At 35.5% G+C, this 23835-nt stretch overlaps 1 protein-coding gene across 1 annotated transcript in view; it reads right to left on the bottom strand.

Annotated features, from left to right (window-relative positions):
• The window catches only part of LOC138694316 (casein kinase I), a 200009-nt gene that overhangs the window by 29749 nt on the left and 146425 nt on the right, over positions 1 to 23835 (bottom strand). Inside the window, exons 4-6 of the mRNA XM_069817923.1 lie at positions 9417 to 9556; positions 9172 to 9250; positions 6055 to 6129 (exon numbers count right to left, since the gene is read on the bottom strand). Coding sequence (XP_069674024.1) covers positions 6055 to 6129; positions 9172 to 9250; positions 9417 to 9556 — 294 coding nt within the window. The remainder of the gene's footprint in view (positions 1 to 6054; positions 6130 to 9171; positions 9251 to 9416; positions 9557 to 23835) is intronic.

Below are 23835 nucleotides of genomic sequence, written 5' to 3'. Positions count from 1 at the left end.
CATATATTTTTTAATAAATACACAATAATGCAGGTAAATTTCAAAACCTGGGATTTTTACTCAGCTAGGCGGGACATTTTTCATATCACTAAAATTCAGCGCTTTAAACGGATTTTCGGGACATATGGAACCCTAGACGTGTGTTACTTGTCTAGATTTTGTCCTGTTCTAAGCAATGGCTTTGTCATAAGGATCGCATGACCTGAAAATCCCGCAATGTGTATTTATGTTTGTTCATAATCCTTATTGGAGGATGAAATGGACCATTCTTAGCAGCAGCAAGTGATGGTGATGGGAGGTGACTATGGATAGTTCATATGGCAGTGTTTTCTCAATCGTCCACCAACATCTTGAATACCACAACTGTGTGCAAGATGTGTATTCCATTCACCAACAGACCACACAAAAGTCAACGATTTCTGTCATCTACAGACTTGTTTCAATATTATTCAATGGAAGGTCCATAAATACTATCTTATGACGAGTTGCCAAACTAACTTACTATTATGACAAGTGTTGTATTGCATGTTTCCACGTATTCACATTTTTTTTATGTTCTAGTGATATTTAACTTATTTTTATATTTTTGTTTTCATATTTTCCGATAATGGTATATCTCTAATGTGATAAGTTGAGCTATATATAAACATAATTTTCCTTACTGTGTATACTTAAAAATATTGTATTCATTGTATGCTTTGTACTGCACTATTGTATTACTACTATTAGTATTATTATTACTATTAGGCCTGTTATTATTTTATTTATTATTATTATTAATATTATTATTATTATTATTATTATTATTAATATTATTATTATTATTATTATTACTATTCTTATTTATTATTATTATTATTATTATTATTATTATTATTATTATTATTATTATTATTATTATCAATAATTGTCTTATTTTTTTATACTTTGTAGGCCTAATTTATTTTTGACCTGCTGTTCACATTTTATTATGCTTTTTTCTTTCTTTCTATATGTTATATACGAGGCCTGTCTAAAAAGTATCCGACCTTTAGCCAGAAAAAATATTTCAAATACCTGACGGGGTTGTGACCATAATCCCCTTCAAAGTAGGCCCCTTGTGCTTGCACACACTTAGCCCACCGATCCTTCCACTGCCGGAAACACCTCTGGAAGTCTTCTTTTGGAATGGTGTTCAGCTCCGTCGTCGCGTTCCGCATTATCTCTTCTCTACTCTCAAAACGGGATCCTTTCAGTGGTGTCTTCAATTTTGGAAACAACCAGAAGTCGCAAGGAGCCATTTCTGGAGAGTAGGGAGGTTGGCGAACGGTTGTAATTCCATGTTTGGCCAAGAAAGTGTGGATCAATTGGGATGAATGTGCGGGGGCGTTGTCGTGATGCAAGTGCCAGTTGTTCCCCGTCCACATGTCTGGTCTTTCGCGCCGAACTGAATCACGGAGTCGCCGGAGAACATCGTGATAGTACTCCTTTGTCACCGTTTGTCCTTCCGATGCGTATTCGTGATGCACAATTCCACGGACATCAAAGAAAACAGTCAGCATCACCTTGATTTTGCTTCGCACCTGCCGCACTTTCTTCGGTCTTGGAGACTCGGGATGCTTCCATTGCGACGACTGTCTTTTTGTTTCTGGGTCGTACCCGTACACCCATAACTCATCTCCAGTTATTACGGTGTTCAGAAACCCAGGATCAGTGTTGGCGGTGTCCAGAAGGTCCTGTGCAACGTCACGACAGAGGTCTTTTTGTTCCGGGGACAACAACTTGGGCACGAATTTCGCAGCCACTCGGTTCATGTTCAAATCATCACGCAAAATTGCATGTGCCGAATCTTTACTCACTCCAACCTCTTCGGCAATCTCCCGCACGGTCAAACGACGATCTGCCATCACCAAATTTCGCACCCTCTCAACAACAGTTGCACTCCGAGCAGTTTGGGGCCTGCCACAACGCTGCTCACTCTCCGCTGATGTGCGGCCATCTTTGAATCGGTTGAACCACTCTTTAATTTGTGTTACACCCATCGCATCTTCCCCAAACACCTGTTGAATCTTACGAATTGTTTGACTTTGAGAATCACCAAGCTTTTGACAAAATTTGATGCAGTATCTTTGCTCAATTCGTTCAGTCATCTTGCGAGAAAACTAAATCCGACAAACACTTAGAACAGCACCTTACTTGGCGACCACCAGCCAGTGACTGGCACAAGCGAATGTGGTGAAAAAATTCAAGCATGTGCATTACGGTTCCTCCTTCCACCGTGCACATTGGCGCCGCCTTAGAATCACTACTTCGCGCGGGAAAATTTAAGGTCGGATACTTTTTAGACAGACCTCGTATTATGTCTGATTTCTTCTCACTTGTTGTTTACATTTTATTATTATTATTATCTTATTCAGTTTTGTGTGTACTTTGTAAATTTGTAGTGTTTCTATAACGCAGTTTTTACTCCTGGTTGAGTGTTAGACAAGGCCGTATGGCCTAACTCTGCCAGGTTAAATAAATCATTATTATTATTATTATTATTATTATTATTATTATTATTATTAAATCCGTAGACCATAAACGAATCAACACTGGAGATGAAACACGAGCTACACTATATCAACACAGAGACCAATAAAAGTCGGCCTTTCCCATAAAAGAACTTCGAAGTTACTTCTACCACTGTGAAATGCCCTTCACACTGAATTTATATAAAAAATAGAGCCAACAAAACATCTGCCTCATATTGCCGAAAATTAGAGTCTGGAAAAAGCTATTAGGAACAATGAGAGTGAAAATTTGAGCAACATCTCCATGATAAAGCCACATCTCACACAACACTCAATACAAAAAACATTGCTCCAAAATAGGTTTGGATTTAATGGGACCGTCTGATGCTTATCCACTAACCACTATAGACGCAGTGATTCATTATTTTAATGTGTTTTGAGCATGTAAACTAAGTGATTGACATCAATGACATTCATCTTTGTATTTATTAAACATCATTCACTAGTGTTTTTAAACTCAAGTTTATAGATCAGGTTCAGTCGTAGCACTCATTAAGTCTGTGTTTTAATTCTTAAGAAGTAATAGTGTATAACTAATAGTCGTGTGAACACAACAATTCATAAGTTCATTTAAATAGTACGGAATGATTATGTCGCTTGTCACCCATGTTTTACCATTTGTAGCATTAAGCATGTACAAATACTATTTTAACATCTGAAGATGGCATAATACATGCCGAAAACGTTCATGATGAATAAATTGTAACATAATATTTATATTAGTACATAAGCATCAGATGGTCCCATTAAATCCAAACCTATTTGTACTCTGCTTATCAGTCAAACTCTAACAAAATGAAAATTGCTCCAAAAGCTGTATGAAAAATACGAAAATCTTCGTGATTATGATTTGTTTGACTAATTCGATAAACATCTAGGACACTGCTTTTTGAACCATGGAGACGCGATGAAGGCAGTTGTACGGTGGCCAAGAGCAGAGAAGCAGATGTCTAACCTGCACAGAAGTATTTACAGAAATCTGAGAGTATAGAAAAACAAGTGGGAGCATAAGTTTGAAATGGTGGAACCAAAAAGGTGTATAAAAAAACTCTTTTTTTTTTTTTCTGTGTAACTCACCTGTTTTGTTCATATTACAAATTCTGTTTCGTATTACTGTGATTGTGAATGTACAGTAGTGGATAGTAATAAAAAAAACACATGAAGTGTCCAGTCCATGTAACAACCATGACATGTTTAATAAATGTACACTGGGATAATTACTACAAACGCTCCTGTTACAAGCACATATTCTAAGCCATTTACGTACCTATGAAAAAATATATTTATTTGGTGTATCTGGCTTTATAAAATACTGTACTATACAGAAACCTGTCAAAAAATTCTTCTACGAAATGTGAATAAATAAGGCTTCTTCGCTTATTTAGCTTATTTATAAATTTCAACCATTCATTCTTAGTTTTACATAATATTCTTATAGAATTTGATATTCCCAAAAAACTAGTTTGATTGATTAAAAGGTGTCTCAGTGAAACATACAGCAGAGTCCGTATAGGCCAATTTCTGTTTGATGCTTTTCCAATTCACTGCAAGCTAAAGCAAGGAGATGTACTATCACCCTTACTTTTTAACTTTGCTCTAGAATATGCCAATAGGAAAGTCCAGGAAAACAGGGAGAGAGTTTGGAATTGCTTGTTTATGTGGATGACGTGTTATGAGAAAATCCACAAATGATTAGGGAAAACACTGGAATTTTACTTGAAACGAGTAATGAGATCAGTTTGAAAGTAAATTCCGAAAGAAAAGACAAAGTATAGTATATGATTATATCTTGTGACTAAACAAGTACGAAATGGTAATATAAAAATTGGAAATTTATCCTTTGAGGAAGTGGGAAAATTCAAATACCTTGGAGCAACAGTAACAAATATAAATGACACTCAAGAGGAAATTAAAAGCAGAATAATTATGGGAAATGCCTCCTATTATTCGTCTGAGAAGCTTTTGTCATCCAGTCTGCTTTAAAAAAAACTGGAAGTTAGAATTTATAAAACAGTTTTATTACCAGTTGTTCTGTATAGTTGTGAAACTTGGACTCTCACAGAGTTTAAGGGTATTCGAGAATAAGGTGCTTCGGAACATTGAGGTTAAGAGGGATGAAGTTACAGGAAAATGAAGAAAAATACACAATGCAGAACTGCACACATTGTATTCTTCACCTAACATAATTAGGAATACATCACATATTCATTTTGTATGAGGTCTCGCCCACCTCATTGAATATTACACGACTACTATGAAGTAGCCAATATGTATTATTACTATTTAATACGAGAAAAATTCGAACCGGCACCGGGAATCGAACCCAGGACCTCTCACCTCTGAGCGCTGAGTGCTCTTTCCAACTGAGCTATGCCGGGACACGATCCACGGCGCCGGCCGAACCCCTCTCGTAATACTTTTACAGCCTTACTACCTGCATTTGAGACGATACAAGTCATATATGCAGGAGCGCATATTTAAATGACTTTATGGCCATATTCGACATCAGTTTGTGACAACTGCTAACAGTTAATACATCACATATTCATTTTGTACAAGGTCTCACCCACCTCATTGAATATTACACGACTACTATGAAGTAGCCAATATGTATTATTACTATTTAATACGAGAAAAATTCGTACCGGCACCAGGAATATTAAATTCAGACGTTTGAAATGGGCAGGGAATGTAGCACTTATGAGTGGATCCAGAAATGCATATAGAGTGTTATCTGGGAGACCTGAGGGAAAAAGACCTTTGGAGAGACCAAGACGGATGGGAGAATAATATTAAAATGGATATGAGGGAGTGGGATATGATGTTAGGGACTGGATTAATCTTACAAAGAATAGGGACCGATGTGAGAGTGGCAATGAACCTCCAGATTCTCTACAAGCCATTTGTAAGTATTCGTTTTTACGACTTGCTTTTTCAGAAATCTGTAAAGGGGTGAAGCAATAATGATTAGGGACTATACTCTCAGCTTAGAGACAAATACATACTGTATACGAATTCCATTCATTATACATAAATATAATAATTTAATGCTTATTATGAAAGGTCACAGTACTTCCTGAAGATAATGTTTCAATTTATACCACATACGCAACCAACCATTATTAAAATTTTAAGTAGGCATTTAAATATTGCCATGTGAAATAGCAGCTGATAGCAGCAACTGAATATCTAGCAGTTCATGGAGGATCATGGGATACTAAAGGAGTGATTTGATGTCATATGCATCCCACCACTTTCAAACTGTTTCCCTTTGTATGCACTCTCCTGTTTTTCCTACACTCTCAGGCAGAAACTTTATAATTATGAGGAAAGTAGAGAAGTGTATATTATCAACACTTGAAAATGTTTGGCCCGTATATACATTTGTCTATTCATACTATTCAACAGTGTAACTTCTCTTTTATTTCACACTCGTAATAGGCAAGCAGGTAGGTAGACAGATAGATTGATCAGACAGATTAGACAGCCAGATGATACTTACCTTGCACAAAACTTCAACTGGCGTAGACATCTTCTTCTCACTTATTTTCTCATATTTCTGTTTCTTAGTAGCAGCCTGTAACATAGAATAAAAGGGGGAAAAAAACAGTTTAATCCCTAAATCATGCAGAAATGTACAGGTTTGTTGTGTATTATTAACAGATAGGTAAAGTAAACATTAAATTTCATGTGAAGGCAACCAATTTTTTCTTTGTCATAACTTCAAAAAGTATGTGTGTGTGTGTCTAATGCTCAGGATTTAATAATTACATTATTTTCCTTCTTGTTTTCCAATATCTTGCTACAAGAGGATTTCTTGGTTGCACAACAAGCAGTATGCAGTTTGGAATATCCCAATCTTGTAAAGATGCTTATCTACGAGGCGTGTTCTTAAAGTAAGTTTCGTTTTCAATTATAGCCGTCTCATCGCTGCAATCGTTATTTTGAGCATACGTGTTTTCTTCTTCAGTCCTCAGGCAAGCTGTGCATGCAGTTTCAGCGCTTCAGTCCGTGTGTGTGTGTGTGTGTGGGGGGGGGTTAGTTATGATCAGTTGAAATGTTTAAAGTGATCGAGCACCCCGCCGACTGTGAGATGCGATCTATTATCCGTTTCTTGAATGGGAGAAACATCAAACCAGCTGACATTCATCATCAACTTTGTGAGGTGTATGGTGATGAAGCCATTAGTGATGGAATGGTCAGGAGATGGGTTAGGAAGTTCTGTGCGTGACGAGCAGAGTAGCGGTCGGCCATCTTTGATCAATGATGATTTGGTGCGTGCTGTCGAACAAATTCATGGGGACAGGACCATCCCCCCTACAGCCGGGATTTGGCTCCGAGTGACTTTCATCTCTTCCTGCACCTCAACGAGTTCCTTGGTGGTCAACGTTTTGATGGCGACGACACCCAAAATCTCATCTCGAAATTTGGCTGGGAACAACAGCCCGGATTTGGTTCCGAGTGACTTTCATCTCTTCCTGCACCTCAAGAAGTTCCTCGGTGGTCAACGTTTTGATGGTGATGATGAGCGGGTGAATTCCACAGTGAGGGGATAGAAAGACTTGTGCCACGACTCGATAAATGCCTTAATAATGGTGGAGATTATGTTGAGAAGTAATAGAAGTGTGGGGAATATAATGCAGCAAAAATGGTTTGTAAATATCTTCCCGTTTACTTACTACACTATTTTGGAACTTACTTTAAGAACACGCCTCGTACACAATCCTTTATGAGTCTAAACATTGCAACAAATGGTTTTCTGGGTAAATCTGGAATTAATTTTGTTATTCAAGGGGCTTACCCCACTTTGATTTTTTTAAGCATTAAATTTTGATTGTAATTTAGAGAAAATTTTCTTTTAATTATATGTTTTATGGATGCATAGGTTTGTTGTGTATTATTAACAGACAGGTAAAGTAAACATTAAATTTCACGTGAAGGCAACCAATTTTTTCTTTGTCATAACTTCAAAAAGTATGCATGTGTGTGTGCGTGTCTAATGCTCAGGATTTAATAATTACATTATTTTCCTTCTTGTTTTCCAATATCTTGCTACAAGAGGATCTCTTGGTTGCACAACAAGCAGTATGCAGTTTGGAACATCCCAATCTTGTAAAGCTGCTTATCTACACAATCATGGCCCGTTTTGAGTCTAAACATTGCAACGAATGATTTTCTGGGTAAATCTGGAATTAATTTTGTTATTCAAGGGGCTTACCCCACTTTGATTTTTTGAACATTAAATTTTGACTGTAATTTAGAGCAAATTTTCTTTTAATTATACATTTTATGGATGCATATGAAATTTTTCGTTTCATCATTTGAGAGATTTTGGTTCTTTTCTTTGACAAAAAAAAAAAAATAGTTCCCCCCCCCCCCTCCCCATTACCTTTGACACCGCAATGTGCTGGAATCCTAACAGTGTTTTAATTTAATTTTGTATCTGTTGAATCATATTGTTGATTTCTTTGATCTTGCTAATTTTGGGGTAAGTAGCTAAATTTATAGCATGAACATCGGAAGGTTATGTCGCCAAATATCTTTCTATTGAGTGAGTATTGAAAGTTTTATTTGCTGAAGATAAAGCAATTACAATGTGATGTTAACTACTTTTCTTATAATGCTGATGTTACGCAAACATGAAATCTCTACTTACTTCCTAACTCAGTTAACTCTATTCAAGGTACTTTCCTTCCTTACCTTCTGCTTCGAAATAGGCATTTTTAGCCAAAACATTTCCACAAAATATATAATATAACGAAGAATTGCTTTCAATAGCAATAAATACATACTTTCAATATCTACGCAAAATTCATGAAAGCAAGGAAGGGAATTGTCTGAAGAACATCCTACCCATTTATAGGCTGCTTTTTATCATTAAAAAAATGTCACTATGGGTAGCGGAAACAGTTAAAGGTAACTTTCAGTGTTCAAATTCCGAAATTCCTTTGCATACAATGGCTTTGTGAACATCTAGATTTTTGTTGCAGACACTTTCCCTATCATGTTCAATTTCCTTAATGTAATAAATTAAATGTATTAGTTTATGAGTTATTACATGTTTACAATTAGTACAGATTATTGTGCATTGATTGCCTTGTTCAAGAATTCGTCTAGGAATAAATTCAGCATTCATTAATATTTGCGATATCTTACTTGTAAAAACGTTTTTCCTTTTAACAATCTAATCTATAGGAATAAGAATCGAAATCCAAAGTCACAAAGTGATGGAAAAGATTTTATTATTGCCCCTCACCTTCCAAAAGGGATTTTTAAATTTCAGTACATTATATTTTAATTTGGAATTAATTCATTTTATAATTTTTCTTATTTAACTGAAGGCAAAAAGTGGGGGAAAAAAATATCGTTATCCTATACGGTATTAAATTAATAATGTACAATGTAATTATAAAATTCAAATACACGCACAAACAACTTTCATAAAATTTAATCATGTTTTAAGTTCCCCATTCTCACCTTGCAGATAAGCAAAACCCCTCCTTCCTTTTTGAGTAGTAATTACTAACATTTCACAATCAGAGCTTAACATTAATAATGATATAGGTCATATCATAACATCAATAACATAAATCAATTCTATTATGTTTATTCTACTTACTTTCAAACCCTGCCATGGCAAGCTTCCTCTATTGAAGTACATCAACACATAACCCAGCGATTCCATATCGTCTCTACGGCTGAAATAAACAGAGAGAAAATGTTTTAACAATTCTGAAATTACAAATTCAATTTAATACATTACAAACTCTACATCATTTTTAGATTTATTTACATGCAGCTTTTCGAAATGATTATGAATGCATATTAACTAGTAACAGGAACAGATATTACTTTGAGCATTACCTTTGTTCAATGCCAAGGTGGGCATTAATGGAGGCGTATCTCGCAGTTCCAGTAAGATTCTTGTCTTCCCGATAAACAATGTGTTGTCTTGTACGTGTGTCTCGGAACTTTTTTGCCAATCCAAAATCGATCAAAAACAGCTGAAACAAACCAAAGAAAATTACATATAAGATTATAAAATGGAACAGAGACAATCACATTTTTACTTTCTCATTACACAGCTGTATAAAGAAAGTAATGTGGTGAGTATGACACTGAAAAACTCATTCTGCAAAAAAAAAAAAAAAAAAAAAAAAAAAAAAAAAAAAAAAAAATCATGGTCATATTCACCGCCACAGTGACTGACTTAGTGCTAGTGTGTTGGGTTTATAAGTCAGGGGTGCAGGTTCAAATCCCAGTCTAGCCACCTAAATTGATAACTTGTGTTGGGCAAGTCTGTAGTCTAGGAAACATAGAGGTTTTCTCCAGGTAGCCTACTCTGGTTTGCCTGTGACATCCTAACGATTCTTAGGCCGTGTCTCAAAGCTCAAGTCCATACTACACACTAGTGACTAGCAACTAGGTGACTTGTAAACTACACACTAGGGAGCTTTGGACATGTATGCTTGAAACAGGCCTTCTTCATAGATTATTTTTCTAAAAACCATGACATCACAGTGCAGCACTAAATTAAGAAGGCAGTGTCCTAATGCAGTTTCATTACGAGTTATATGGAAAAGATAAGGGCTTAATATATTACAGTAATGTTTAACACATTGTACAGAAAGTACTAACAATGTCAGTGTTCAAAGTTAACGCGTTATTATACATTATGTTTACATTATTTCACTTCCAAAGCATTTTCAGATTTCATAACCCCAACTGCTGAGGAGGTATCCATGTTTGTTTAGTGAACAAACCATCAATCAAGCAAGCATTTTCGTTGACTAGCTGCTACGGACTTGATTGCTATGCACTGTGTAGCTTTGGATCATAACTTCTGAAGTCACATCCGGCTATTTAGTCAACAATCTAGTTCACTTCAGCTGAAAATGTAGCTTTGAGACACGGCCTTATTATGTAGATCAGTGGTTCCCAAACTGAGAGTCGTGTAAAGAGCCGAAGGAGTCGCAAGTAGACTGACCAGACGTCCCCAATTTCCGGGGACAATCCTTGGTTTTGAGTTGCTGTCCCCAGGGAGTAAATGCCCCCATTTTTGTCCCCAGAAGTTTTGATTTTGTTTAAATAACATTTTACACATAAGTATTGTGATGAAACTGCTGCGATTCATGCACATTTCTGAACAGTTCTCAGTATGAGACAGAAGAACCAGTGAGCACAGCATGATATATTCTGCATTCTTTGAGAAGAGCATAGTATCTTTTTCTTCATTTGCGTTGCATGGAAGTATTAGAACTGCTGCAGCGTTCATTTTTAAGTAGTTGAAAAAATGAGTTGTGACAAACCAACGGGTGAAAAGTGGTATGATGTTTTTCAACATAAAAAAATTCCATTTCATTTGAAAACGTTCTTAATATAGTGTTATTAATCATGTGTCTTTCAGTCAGTAATTTATCAATTGGAAGACTTTTCCCCACAATGAACTCAATCTGGACTGATGAAAAGTCAAGAATGAAAATTGAAACAGTTAAAGCTTTGTTATAAGTGAAAACAAACTTTCATTTCTCATGTGAGAAACTTAGTGTGAGGCTCTATGGGAATGAACAGATCCTTAAAAAGATATATTCTTCAGACAAGTACTTGCAAAATGTGTGTTAGAGTTCAGTGTGTACAATATTATGTGAAAAACTTCCATGCATGCGTCAGTACTGAAATTGAATTCTTGGTGACTATAATTGAAGCGTGCATTTCCAGAACGTTATAAGTGCCAATTTGTGAAGTTTACAGTAGGAACAAAAATAGTTTTATACAGTACATACAACGTTGTGACTTGCACAACCTGAAAGTGCACTACTTTATTACTTGGGGCAGCACTTTCTTCATAACCTTTCGTAATATTGTCAAACAGGACACCTACAACTGATATATGTGAAAAAATAGATTCTCCCGGTTTCGGCACTTACAACGTTATGGAAATGCACGCATCAATGATGTATAGAAGATACGTGTGTTTATGCATTTAATTCAAACTGTTAAGATGCTCTACAAATTTAGTGTGCAAAGTTATATCATTATATCTACTATTACGTGTATTTTCTGCAACATTTCAATGGAGAGTGACTAGATAAGGGTTTGTGATTTTTCTTGCAATTGCCGATGTCCCCTGCTGGATCATAAAAAGTCTGGTCAGCCTAGTCACGAGGTGATTTACAAAATAAATAAAAAATCGCCCTATTAACATACACTTACTGAGTGTTCAGAACATAAAAACAATATCTGACATTAAAAAAAGTTTCAAGAGTTATACACTAAAGTAAAAAGTAATTTTATCAATGGACAAATGTGCCTGTTTTTCAGAAAGTAGCTCTAAAATCTGGATTGTGTATTCGATACACACACAGTGATATCAGTTTCAAGTTCAATGAGATTCCTCGCCTTTGTTTTGATAGCAATCATAGACGAGAAGCTTATTTTGCATAAATATATAGTCGCAAATGCTATAAAAATGTAAGAGCTTGTTTTGCAAGCTAAGGATATTCTTAAAATTTTTTTTGATCCACAACTGATCTACACTCTGCGAAAAAGCCTAGTTCCAGCATTCCTTAAGCGGGTATGTACATATTTAAATGAAGTTTTCCTTAATATTTTGTTCAATTTCAGTCAGTTGAACTCAACTGTTTAAAAACGGATTTAATATCCGTCTGTGATTGTCGTAAGGTTTTGAATGTCTTTCGGAAAACACTAAAAAAAAAAAAAGTTGTTGTTTAGAATTGTGCAAACTTTATTTCATGACAGCAAAAACAAACTCAGTATTTCTCACATCATATGTTGCTAAATTTTCCACGGGTTCTTTAATGGACTGTAACGAATCACATTCTTTCTTGTAAACGTATGTCGACCAGAAATCAAGTTTCTCTGTAAATCTTTTGATTTTAATCGCAGTTGATATTATGTTAACATCTTGGCCTTGCAAACTACTATTCAAAGTGTTAAGTGTTCGAAAATATTAGCAAATCAGGCAACTAGAAATGATGTTCTTGCAGGGTTGCCATATTTTAGATCTACCAAGGAGGGACATTCTTTTTCTATCATAATATAGAGTACGGTACTTACGTTTTGTCTTAAAGAAAGAATGATATGAATATGGACAGAGTTGATATTTTCATGACTACAAAAAAAAATCCCTTTATATACAGTAGAAGAAGCTAATATGAATCTCAAAATTGAAATTTTAATAAAAAGAACATATTGTAGATACATGTACAGAGCAATATTTATCTGGCTGTAAGTTACATCACGTTTGTCTGGCATCTTTCTGAAGGGCATGTGGCAATAATATGTTATACCAAATTATTAACTTAATGACTTAATAGTACTTCTGTCTCAGAGATTTCCCCAGCTGTTTTATTATCAATAATTGTAAAGCAGAAATTCCAAAAATATGGCACCAGATGTGACAAAATGTTTAAATTTCAATGTTTATTAATTGATAACAATTACATAAAATGTATCGATACCTGAATTCGTGTTCATTTTGTGCCTTAGCACATTACTGCTCCAAATAAAAATTGTAACATACCGTACAGTATACATTTTCAGACCTTCCTACATATTTATTACTGGACTTCAGAATTTTCAACAAGCTTTTCTTCATTCTCTTTGCCATGCATTTGTGATGAACGTCTCTTTTTAAATGTTTAAAAATATCATATTCACCACCGAATTAGCTGTCACAAAACTTACACTTGCCAAAATATTAGTTTTTTTTTTTTTAAATATGAAAACCTACATTGTTACGAAAATTAATTTAAATTTGTTATAATTAGTTAGGCCTAGGTCAAAGTAGTTACTAGGTAACGATAAAATTATACAAATGACGTTAATTTTCTAAAGGAGGGACTCTTTGCGTCCCACCTCGAATCGAAGCAGGACTCGGGACTTTTACATGAAAATCTGTACATGTCCTGCCAAATCAGAACATCTGGCAACCCTGTGTTCATGTAATATTTTCTGTCAATATTGCACTATATTCTTCTATTTTGTTCGTTCTTTGGGTTACATCCACTAATTTTGAGTAAAATTATCGTTATTTTCGATTTTACAGGGATTTGTATTTTTCGAAAGGGGTTAAGTACCCTACCAGTTCGGTAGTGAGGGTCCCATACAGAAGTCTAGCCCAAAAGTAGGTCGCACCTTCGAAAAGTTTGGGAACCACTTATGCAGATAAACCATCTGTGGTGCACTCTCGATTGTCTCCAATAAACTAAATGGTCTACACTTCTCGGCACTAGCGACATCTATGAATCTGGGCAATAACAGCAAGGGCTAGGATCACTAGGGAACAAATGCAATGGGCTAAAACCTCCAAGGCCGCCATAGAAGAAGAAGAAGAAGAAGAAGAAGAAGAAGAAGAAGAAGAAGAAGAAGAAGAAGAAGAAGAGGGAGAGGAGGAGAAGGAGGAGGAGCTCACTGATGTATATTTCTGAAGAGATTTTACCTGAATGTCATCTGAAAGTGAATATGAAATCTTTACAAGAATATGCTGGAGATGATCAGGATTGTAAAGATCTTAATATTCATAACCTATACACTAGTGTTAGGCTGTCTACATGAATAATGAGAATATTTTACCAGCATTCTCCAATATGGAAATTATGAGTATTTTTCTGACATTGTTTGTGACCAATGCATCTGGAGAACATTAAAGCAAAAATTAATAAAAGATGAATTAAGAAATCGCATGTCATAACCAGCTTGAATAATTTAAGTTTTATGAGAACTGAACATGAAATATGGCGAAGATCGATTTTGAAGACACAGTTCACAATTTCGCCTCCTCAAAATGCCGAAAAGTTCCTCTCTGGAGACTGGTATTAAAGGAAAGAGTATTAATAAATGTATGACGAGTGAAGTTCATCCCTGTGTTCAACAGCAAAGAAGTGAATAATTTCAAGAGAAAAATTGTTTTGAGATCGATACCCGGCCCCGGCACAATTTTTCCCTTGAAATTATTCAAGTCTGCTTCACAGGAAGCTTTACCTGAAAGTTAGATTTGTATAATATATACGTTACTGTAGGTACGTCAACAAAAAACCACAATTTCAAGTCACACAGGGTTTGTGTGCACCAGCCCACTAGAGTTATGTGGATATAAATGGAAAAGTTGAGAGGTTGCGCGTGAAGTTCCTGGGTAGCTCAGTCGGTAAGAGCATTGGGCGTTAAGCCAAAGGTCCTGGGATCGATACCCAGCTCCAGAACAATTTTTCTCTTGAAATTATTCAAGTCTGCTTCAGAGAGAGCTTAACATGAAAACTAGATTTGTATCAAAGAAGTGAGTTACCACAACCGTCTCCGAGATCACTGCTATTATTATTGCTGTTGCCAGTATTATTGCAATTATTATTAATTCTTTTTAAATCAAGGGGTCCAATTATTACTTTGGCCCATACTATTGATTCCTCCCTGATGGTATATTATGACCACAAACATTCTACATTTCCAAGTTAGCAACCCATAACATTCTGCGCTTAAATGGTTCTTTGCAGGAATAATTTCAGACACATCTGGAAGAACGAACGGAAATGTGTTCCGAAAATGGCAACAAACCATAAATTTTATACCCAACTACAGTAAACAGGAAACCAGTGATTTTATACATCATAATCCTGAACAACTTTGCATGGACGTAAAAGGGGAGTGAGTACCTTCTTTTTCTAAATTCTTTGGGGAGTTGAAACGCAAACAGAAAAAATTTGGGAATTTTCTCTTTACGCTTTTCAGCTTTAGGCTTCAGGCGGTCGATGTGAATGGATGTCTGTAATTGAGAGGTAAATTTTGTCCAGGGGAAATGAAATTAGTGCTCATGTCAGTCTTGTATTGCGTCCATTTCAAAAAACTAGTAGAGTACGTACGATATTCCTTATCCCTTTGACCGGGAACTTCATAACTTTGTTATAAGGGGTGTCCACGAAGTGATGTTTCACTGTATTTTAAAGCTGCAAAAATATACGTAATTGGATAGTTTCACAGAAATACTCGTTCTTAGCATTTCTGACACCAAAAAGTGGTTCTAGACACGCAGTATGTCTCGTGAACAGCGATCCCTTCAAGGGTATTAACAATATCCATCGCAATCCTTTTTTTTAGTATACCTTTATATAATTCAAACTTCCGCGGCGTACAATTTTATCCAATTAACCAAATTATATTTTGATTAATAACAAACATTATTATATTTCTAACATGAATTGGCGCACGACCAGTAAAATATCCTTATTGTTGTTGAGTCAACTGTCCGAAGACAGGTCTGAACCTCACAAATGATACCAACAAGGCACCACTTATGAGGCAACTAGGCCAGGAGATAATGGGGTAGGGTGGCCAGGTCCTTTCCCCCTCCATTGCATATATCGCACATTAGCTACATGTTACACTAATCAGACTTCAGATGCATACATCAGATTTTAATATTAAAGATCTACAGACCGACTCCTTGACGATGTGTATCAGAGGAAGAATTATTGTTTGTATACATCTGAAGTCTGATTAGTGTAATACCGTCAATGGGGGTAACATTGACCCATTAAGGGTAACATTGGCCCAATAGAGAATATATATTTGAATTTTTATATCTCCCACAAAGTGTGGTATATCTTAATAGCTTCAACTGTACTGTATAGATAGCAGCTCCTGCCAGTATTTTGTGAGAGATATAACAATTCAAATATGTAATCTCTGTTGGGTCAAAGTTATCCTTAATGGGCCAATGTTACCCCCTCTGACGGTATGTAACTAGTCAGTGATGTATGCAATGGAGGGGTGAAAGGAACTAGTCACTCTACCCTATTATCTCCTCGCGTAGTTGCCTCATAAGTGATGTCTTATTGATGTCGTTTATGAGGTTCAAACCTGTCTACGGACAGTTGACTATACGTGTACGAGAATGAGGCACTACAAGACTTGTGCGTGCAATTAACTTTAACAATACACAACTGCAATTTATTCCAAATGGAAGCAGACAATTTTCTTTGTGATTTTTCTATTACGTACAACAAACTGATAAAATGGAAATTAAATTAAATATGATATATCATGTAAAAGTACTGATGAGTCTATACCACAATTTCTCAATATTCGACAACTACAACTTTAAAAGTGAAAAATGGTAACATAACAAAAAAAAATAAGAATACATTAAAAAGTGTTGGATTTTTAAGGGGAGAGGATGGTATTTTTTAAAAACTTCTTTCCTATTTGGTTTAAAATATTAATTTTTTTAATGTAGAGAGCTCATAGCTGTAGCAACTCAACCAAATATAAATATTTTGAAAAAAATTATTTGGGGGCCCATATTTGAAAAAAAAAAAACCTAATGCAGGATTTTACTAAAACCGATATATCTTAACCATTTTTAAAGATATATTCAAACAGTTTTTTTGCAATGTAACAGAATTTTGATACTACCCCGTAGTCCCTACGTTTGTAAAATAAACGATTAAAATATTATAACATATTGTGACAGCGACGTGAGAATCGAACTCACGACCAGCGTCCCGCAAGAAAGCAGATCGCACAGGCTCCACGGAACATTGAGTGACGTCGCGCGGTGGAGAGAAGAGAGAGGGTGTATTACGTCACGCGACGAGTCCGCGCGCGCAGCTGCTTACGTAGGGAAGGGGGAACGGACCTTCCCGGCCCTTCCAGAAGTCTGTCGATCTAGAGATATGAGATAATTCTCTACACACTTGTAGAAGGTTCTCGCAACTATGATTTTGCTATAAAAGAGCAGTCGCCAGCGAACTAGAGTTTCAGAGTTTTCAGTTATTCAGTCAGTGAGAAAGCCAGAGCAAGCAAGCCAACCGGAGTTCGACTCGAGTGTGCGTCCGCATCTGCGTCAGCATCCGAAGGCCTGAGTTCGAGTGCAGTGGATCGCAGTTGGAGGGACCTGAGTTCGAGTGCAGTGGACCGCAGTTGGAGGGACCCGAGTTCGAGTACACTGAACTGTCTCTTGAGGTCTGTGGTTCGAGATACTGTGAACTCGAGTGACTGAGATAGAAGAACTGTGAACTGAGAACTGATAGTTCTGATTTGTAAATAGTGCTTTGTAAATATTAGTTAAGATTAACAGTTAATTGTTGTTCGTACTAGTCCAAGTAAATTGTCATTGTCGTCGGTGGAGTGCTATAACGAATACTGTGTTGAGTGAAAATCCAATTGTTGGCGAGAGCGTTTAAGGCGAATTGTAGAAAGGAATTATTGTTGTGGCGAATAAATTACATTGTTGTAAACTAATAAAATTTACAATATTTTTGATTTCCTTTTTTGCAAACAAACGGACGTATTTTTAAAGTGAAATCAAGTAACAAAATTCTGTGAGAGAGAAAAGTTTCCTAATAGTCTAAATAATGTGTGTTCTAAATGTCATACATGTATCTTTAATAGTTCAGGAATTATATCCATTTTTGTCTGGCAATGTAGCAAAAAAATGAAGTTACCGGAAACCGATGAAAGGGGGCGGTTGATTTAAAAATTCATAGCGCAAGAAGTTTAAAAATCGCGTCTCAACATCTGGTAGAGGCACAAATACCTACAAAACGTTATTAAATACATTCCACACATATCAAAGAGTATTTTAAAGAATAAAAAAAAAAATGAAAATTGAATTTACCTGAAACAACAAAAAAAGGGGGCGAGTGATTTAAAAATCCATAACGCAGGAAGTTTAAAAATGGCACAAATAACCACAAATAACAATATGTATTTCACACATATCACAGAGTACTTTAAAGAATTTTTTTTATTTATTTATTTTTCACCAAGAAATACCATCCTCTCCCCTTAAAACATATAATTAAAAGCATGGATACTCTTGAAATCTGACAAAAGTTAGTTCAATAATACTATACAATATTCTAAACATCACATTAATAAATATTTAACGTGTTTTTACTAGACTAAGGTTTTTATTCAGCAAAGCAAACATTCTCACACCTTCTGGATCCATCTATTCCTTTTTCTGTCATATATCTGTCCAACTATACTGAAAAAGACTCTTGGAAAAAAAAAAGCCAGAAGAAAAAACACCTGGAGACTAAAAAATACAGAAGTAGTATCCAGTCCTTTCCCTAATAATACCGATCGCTCTCGATACTCCAGAAAATCAAAGATATCGTAGTATCGAAAACATCGTGGGCACAATTATATTAAAGTTCTATTTGTGCAAAATTTAAGATATAGGCCTACATCTACATAAACCGTACAATTTATAAATGAAGTCATAAAAATATTACTTTCTATGGCTGTAAGGATACAATTTATAAGCAAGGAAGAAAACGAAAGTTCATCTTATTTTGATATACCTAGGCCTAAATAAACATTTAATTCTTCTGAACGATATTTGAAGAAAACTAATTAATTATTAACATGAATATCGTTAGTAACATAATGAAAAAACTGACCCGTTGTAAAACTGGTAAAATGTATGAGAAAGCATGAGTTATCTTTGAGTAATTTTTTAATACGTCGTTTTCTGTGGCTTTGGTGGCGTTGGTGCTTATTGTTATAAATGTCGCGCACCTGGTTTCGATTCCCAGCATGGAAATGCACTGGATGTGTCTCGTGTATGTTGGTACATTACGTTCACAAAAGTGAGAACAGCCCATAAGGCCATTCCTTTAAAAATTATTCCCATTTTACAGATTTAAACGTAATTGCATTTTTAAACAGACCGTCTTCCTCTTCCACACAAGTGCCTCTATTATTGTGGTGGCTTTCCAATTTACGAATAAGCCGTTATCTCATTTCTGTCCTAGTCATTTCCTCGAAAGCAACAGACGAAATTTAGATTACGCTTGAGGAAGCACTGGAACTCTTTTTCACGGAAATAACCACACCCATTCCCTGCTGACCTGCAGTGGGTGGATACAGGTTAAGTATTTAAGTAATAATTTGTTTCTGATAATAGAGAAGTGTGACATCCACAGTCTAGTACATACAGTCACGAAGTAGTAAATATGCATCCATAGATAGTTGCTAACCACTAGGATCGCTAATATCGCCTCATTACAGACAACGCAAAATAGTACCGGCACAGTCTAGTGTTCCTAGCACCCTCACAACTCAAACTTCGTGACTGTATATACCAGACTGTGATAACACTCCGAAAAGATAATGCGTACTTCCAGGCTTCGTTTATATAACACAGGTTCGACTCTTACCTGGGCTATTAAAGTTTTTTTGCACTGTTTTTATTATTGCTATTATAATTATATTACTTAGTTACAAACAGTTTTTAGAGAACACGGAGGTTCATTGCCGCCCTCACATAAGTCCGCCATCAGTCCCTATCCAGAGCAAGGTTAATTCTAATCTAGTCCCCACCATCATATCCCTCCTCTCTCAAATCCATTTTAATATTAACCTCTCATCTACGTCTCGACCTCCCAACTAACACTCTATATGAATTTCTAGATTCGCCCATACGTGTTACATGCCCTGCTCATTTCAAACGTATGGACATAATGTTCCTAATTATGTCAGGTGAAGAATACAATCCAATTAATTATATATTATATATTATTATTATTATTATTATTATTATTATTATTATCATCATCATCATCATCACGTGCCTTTCATCTATACAGACGAAATAGGCGATAGCGGCTTAATTCTCCCTAAAACTCAACATGGGATCGCACCCTAGTCCATTTCGTATTCTACAGGCGACAGAATATAGAAAAAAGTGTTGTTCATAAGATTACGTAAAAAATCACTAACGATAGCAACTCATACTCGTAACTCCAGTTTAGTCGTGTTAGGCTGAAGCTATTCTTTCAAATAGATTAATTTATTAAATACTGTACAATAGTCATCAAATAAAAGTTGTGCTCCGAAATATAAAAATAACTTAACGACATTTTTAATTCCACTGCAATCTAATGCTAACTTATGACTGCCGACAACGTTTACATCTCCTGTCAGACATTATGGAACGAAGTATAGACATCACCCATATGCGTAGGAGGCCTATAGTTGAATAAAGAGTACTTGTTCATCTAAACCTGCATGTGTCAAATGGCCGGTAACTTTATTTACCAGAGTTGGTAACCCTAATTGGTAGATACATGAGCGAAATAGTCAAAGAGATATCTTGTGATATGATTAACATTTTAGAGAAAGTCCGTCCAACGATAGAGAGCATTCGAAGATATTACACCTAATTTTGTTAACATTTTTTGGGGGGAAAAAGTTAATTGAGTGAACGTATTCAAACTATAAAACTGAACGGAAGTAAAAAAGAGACATAAATTATGAGATAAAAGATTTACATTTCCGTTACGTATTGTATGCAGAAAACCTGCGGGCAAGATTCAGACACGAAGCCTTTCTCCAACAGGTTTAACAGTTATCTCGCCCAGTGATTATGCGAACGAACAGTCTTTTCCTGAATTTCGCACATGTGGGTGTTCCGTCATCACAGACACAGCACAATGTTACTGACAACAATATACAATTAATATTATATCCTGCAGAACGGAAAAGAGAATTAGGAGACCCATTATTTGCCCATTATTATCCTTATCCAATGAATCATTGTGCCAAAAATAATTGCTTGGTTACTATCTTCTGTGACCTCGGAGAAACTGAATCTCAGATCTCCTATTACACCATCAAGTTGTGTTTAGCCTCTTTCCGTCCCGTGGCCCCCTCTCCCATTCTCGACACAATGTGCGCGAGCAGATTTTGCAAGAGGGGAAAAATGCTATAGCGGAGTGAATGTGCATTAGACAGACCGATTAAGTGATTTCTACCTACTTCCAAAAATCAATAACAAGCAAGAGGGAAAATATTTAAGCTCGCTGTAATACGTTACATGCGACGATGCTGTAATGTAATGTGTGTTATGTACGACGGTTCATTATTAAATACGATTAAGAAATGGAAATTAATTTCATAAAAGCAAGGCTTACGTTCATGTTACGAGATACAATGGTAGCTGCCATTGCACACATACACAAATACAACTACGTTAAGAGAAAGTGCTTGACTGTAAAACGTTTTCTACTGGAAGAAATTCGTGTGGGATCCGACCGAGAAAAGAAGTAGGTCACAGAACGAGTCTGGAGGTAAACACCACAGACCGGAGCTGAACAAACCGAGACCGACATACGAAAGAACCGACGACAGCACAGATCAAGTCAGAACAAACTAAATATCACCACCATGTTCAATGATGCCAGTCATTGGTGAATTTAAGCATCTAACGTTTCTGAATACAGTAGAACCTCTATTATCCGTGGTAATGAAGGGGGGAGAGTGAACGGTTAATCGAAAAAGTCAGATAATCAGTACCATGAAAGGTTTTCATAAATTAAGTGTATAATAGAATTTCGTAACTTCCTCCATGGTTTTTTGTTTCAACAAGTTAGGTAGGTAATGAATCAGAAGTTAACTAATTTAAGTCTGATTTTCAATTACGGGTTTTTAATGGCCAAGGAAACTCCTTATGACGGCTGTCTGTGGAAAGACAGGAATAGTAGAGGTCTCATGTTGTAGATTTACATACTTTATACACTTTACATTTGTTTTCATTAAGTTGCGCACAGTTGTAATTCTTATCTCGTATTTTGATGCGAGATGAACCATAGTTTCTCTTTTAAGAAATCACTCAATTACTTGCACTTTTTTCCATAGCACAACACGTCATCGGCTTAGAGTGTAAACCTACTAACCGCCAAAAAAAAAAAAAAAAAAAAAGACAATTTTACAAGGGAAGCAAAAAACTGAATTTAAATTAACTCTGAAACTTTAGGACCAAATCCAAAACATAAGTACAAATGCCACCTGTACTTTGGATTTGGTCATAAAAATTTCAGAGTTAATTTAAACTTAGTTTTTTGCTTCCCTTGTAAAATTTTCTTTTTGGCGGTTAGCAGGTTTACACTCTAAGCTGACGACGTTTACTTTTGACACCTGTGGAAGACATTTTGCATAGAAGTTAGACGCTACGATCATTTAAGAGTAGACCACTGTGCAAGGGTAAAGGTTTGTAAAAAAAACAGTCCATAAAAAAATTTGTACTTCATAGCTTTTGCAGCAAAAATAAAAACGAGCGATAGAGAGAAAGACGGTCGGATAATCCACCAATCGGTTAATAGGGTAAGGGAAAATCGGGGTTCTACTGTATCGACATACGAATTCATATGTTGCGTTAAGATTTAATTTCCATGCAGAGTGTCATTTGTTCAGGTCGTTACTTTTTTTGCTCCACAGAAAATGGATCACACTACGTCTATGATTTCAGGTTAGCTTATTCGTGGTGCGACATAATAGACGGGTAATTATGACATTTAACATTTTTAATCATTCTACAAAAAATATCAACTCACAGAATATAGGAAATGGGAAACATTAAATTGTTTATATATGTCGAAAACAAACAACAAATAAAGAAATTTACACTTTTTTTTCGTATATTTTTTTTATAATTTAGTAAACTTTACTGTACATAAATAAATACATTATAGTTGAGAATAACAAGAACATAGAAAGGAAAAACAAAAATAAAATAACTTGACACTTGTTCATGGGTATTGTCCACTGGCAATCCCAAAAGTACTCTACAGCTTCATATCACTATGACGTTCATAAAATGAATTCAATTTTGCAAAGGTGAATGGATTCAAAATATGGAACAAAGTTACACAGTATTTATCACTGGCTCCAGTTTTCTAGTTTTGTAAATTGATCGACTTCTGCAAAATATTGTTCAATTTCGGACTAAATTCAATGAGAAATAACCCATGGAAATGCCTGGAACCATCTACAGTACTATGTAAAATCGCATCAATTTGCAACTTAAATTGTATTAGGTTTTCAATTATGTACACATGGATGCACGTATTCTCATCATTTATTCATACAAAAAAGTAATATATTTAATCATCCTGAACCCCTTCATTAAATTAAAGTTCGCAATTTTTGGGTACAGTAAACACCTTTAGTTTTTACCTGACATTATCCCACCCGGAAATAACTGATGTTACATTATACTTAATTAAAAAAGGCTAATAGTTATACATACACTTGAAAAAATGAAAGTGAGAGCTTAGCAATATTTTAATTCTATATAAAATTATGTAGTTTTAAATAAAATTTAATCGAGAATTCTGATGTCTGTAAGTACCGTAAGCGTGTAAAATAATGGTTCTGAATTAAATTGTTCAAAAGCCACACAGAAATATTATTTTACACTCAAATACTTGATACCGGCACTGAAAATGTTTTTCATGATGCCTAACACGAGTAGTATGTATTA

This window comes from Periplaneta americana, chromosome 1, assembly GCF_040183065.1.
Source record: "Periplaneta americana isolate PAMFEO1 chromosome 1, P.americana_PAMFEO1_priV1, whole genome shotgun sequence".
In the NCBI taxonomy this organism is placed as follows: domain Eukaryota; kingdom Metazoa; phylum Arthropoda; class Insecta; order Blattodea; family Blattidae; genus Periplaneta; species Periplaneta americana.
Note: the sequence above shows the minus strand (reverse complement) of the source record. Positions and strands in the feature narration are given on the sequence as shown.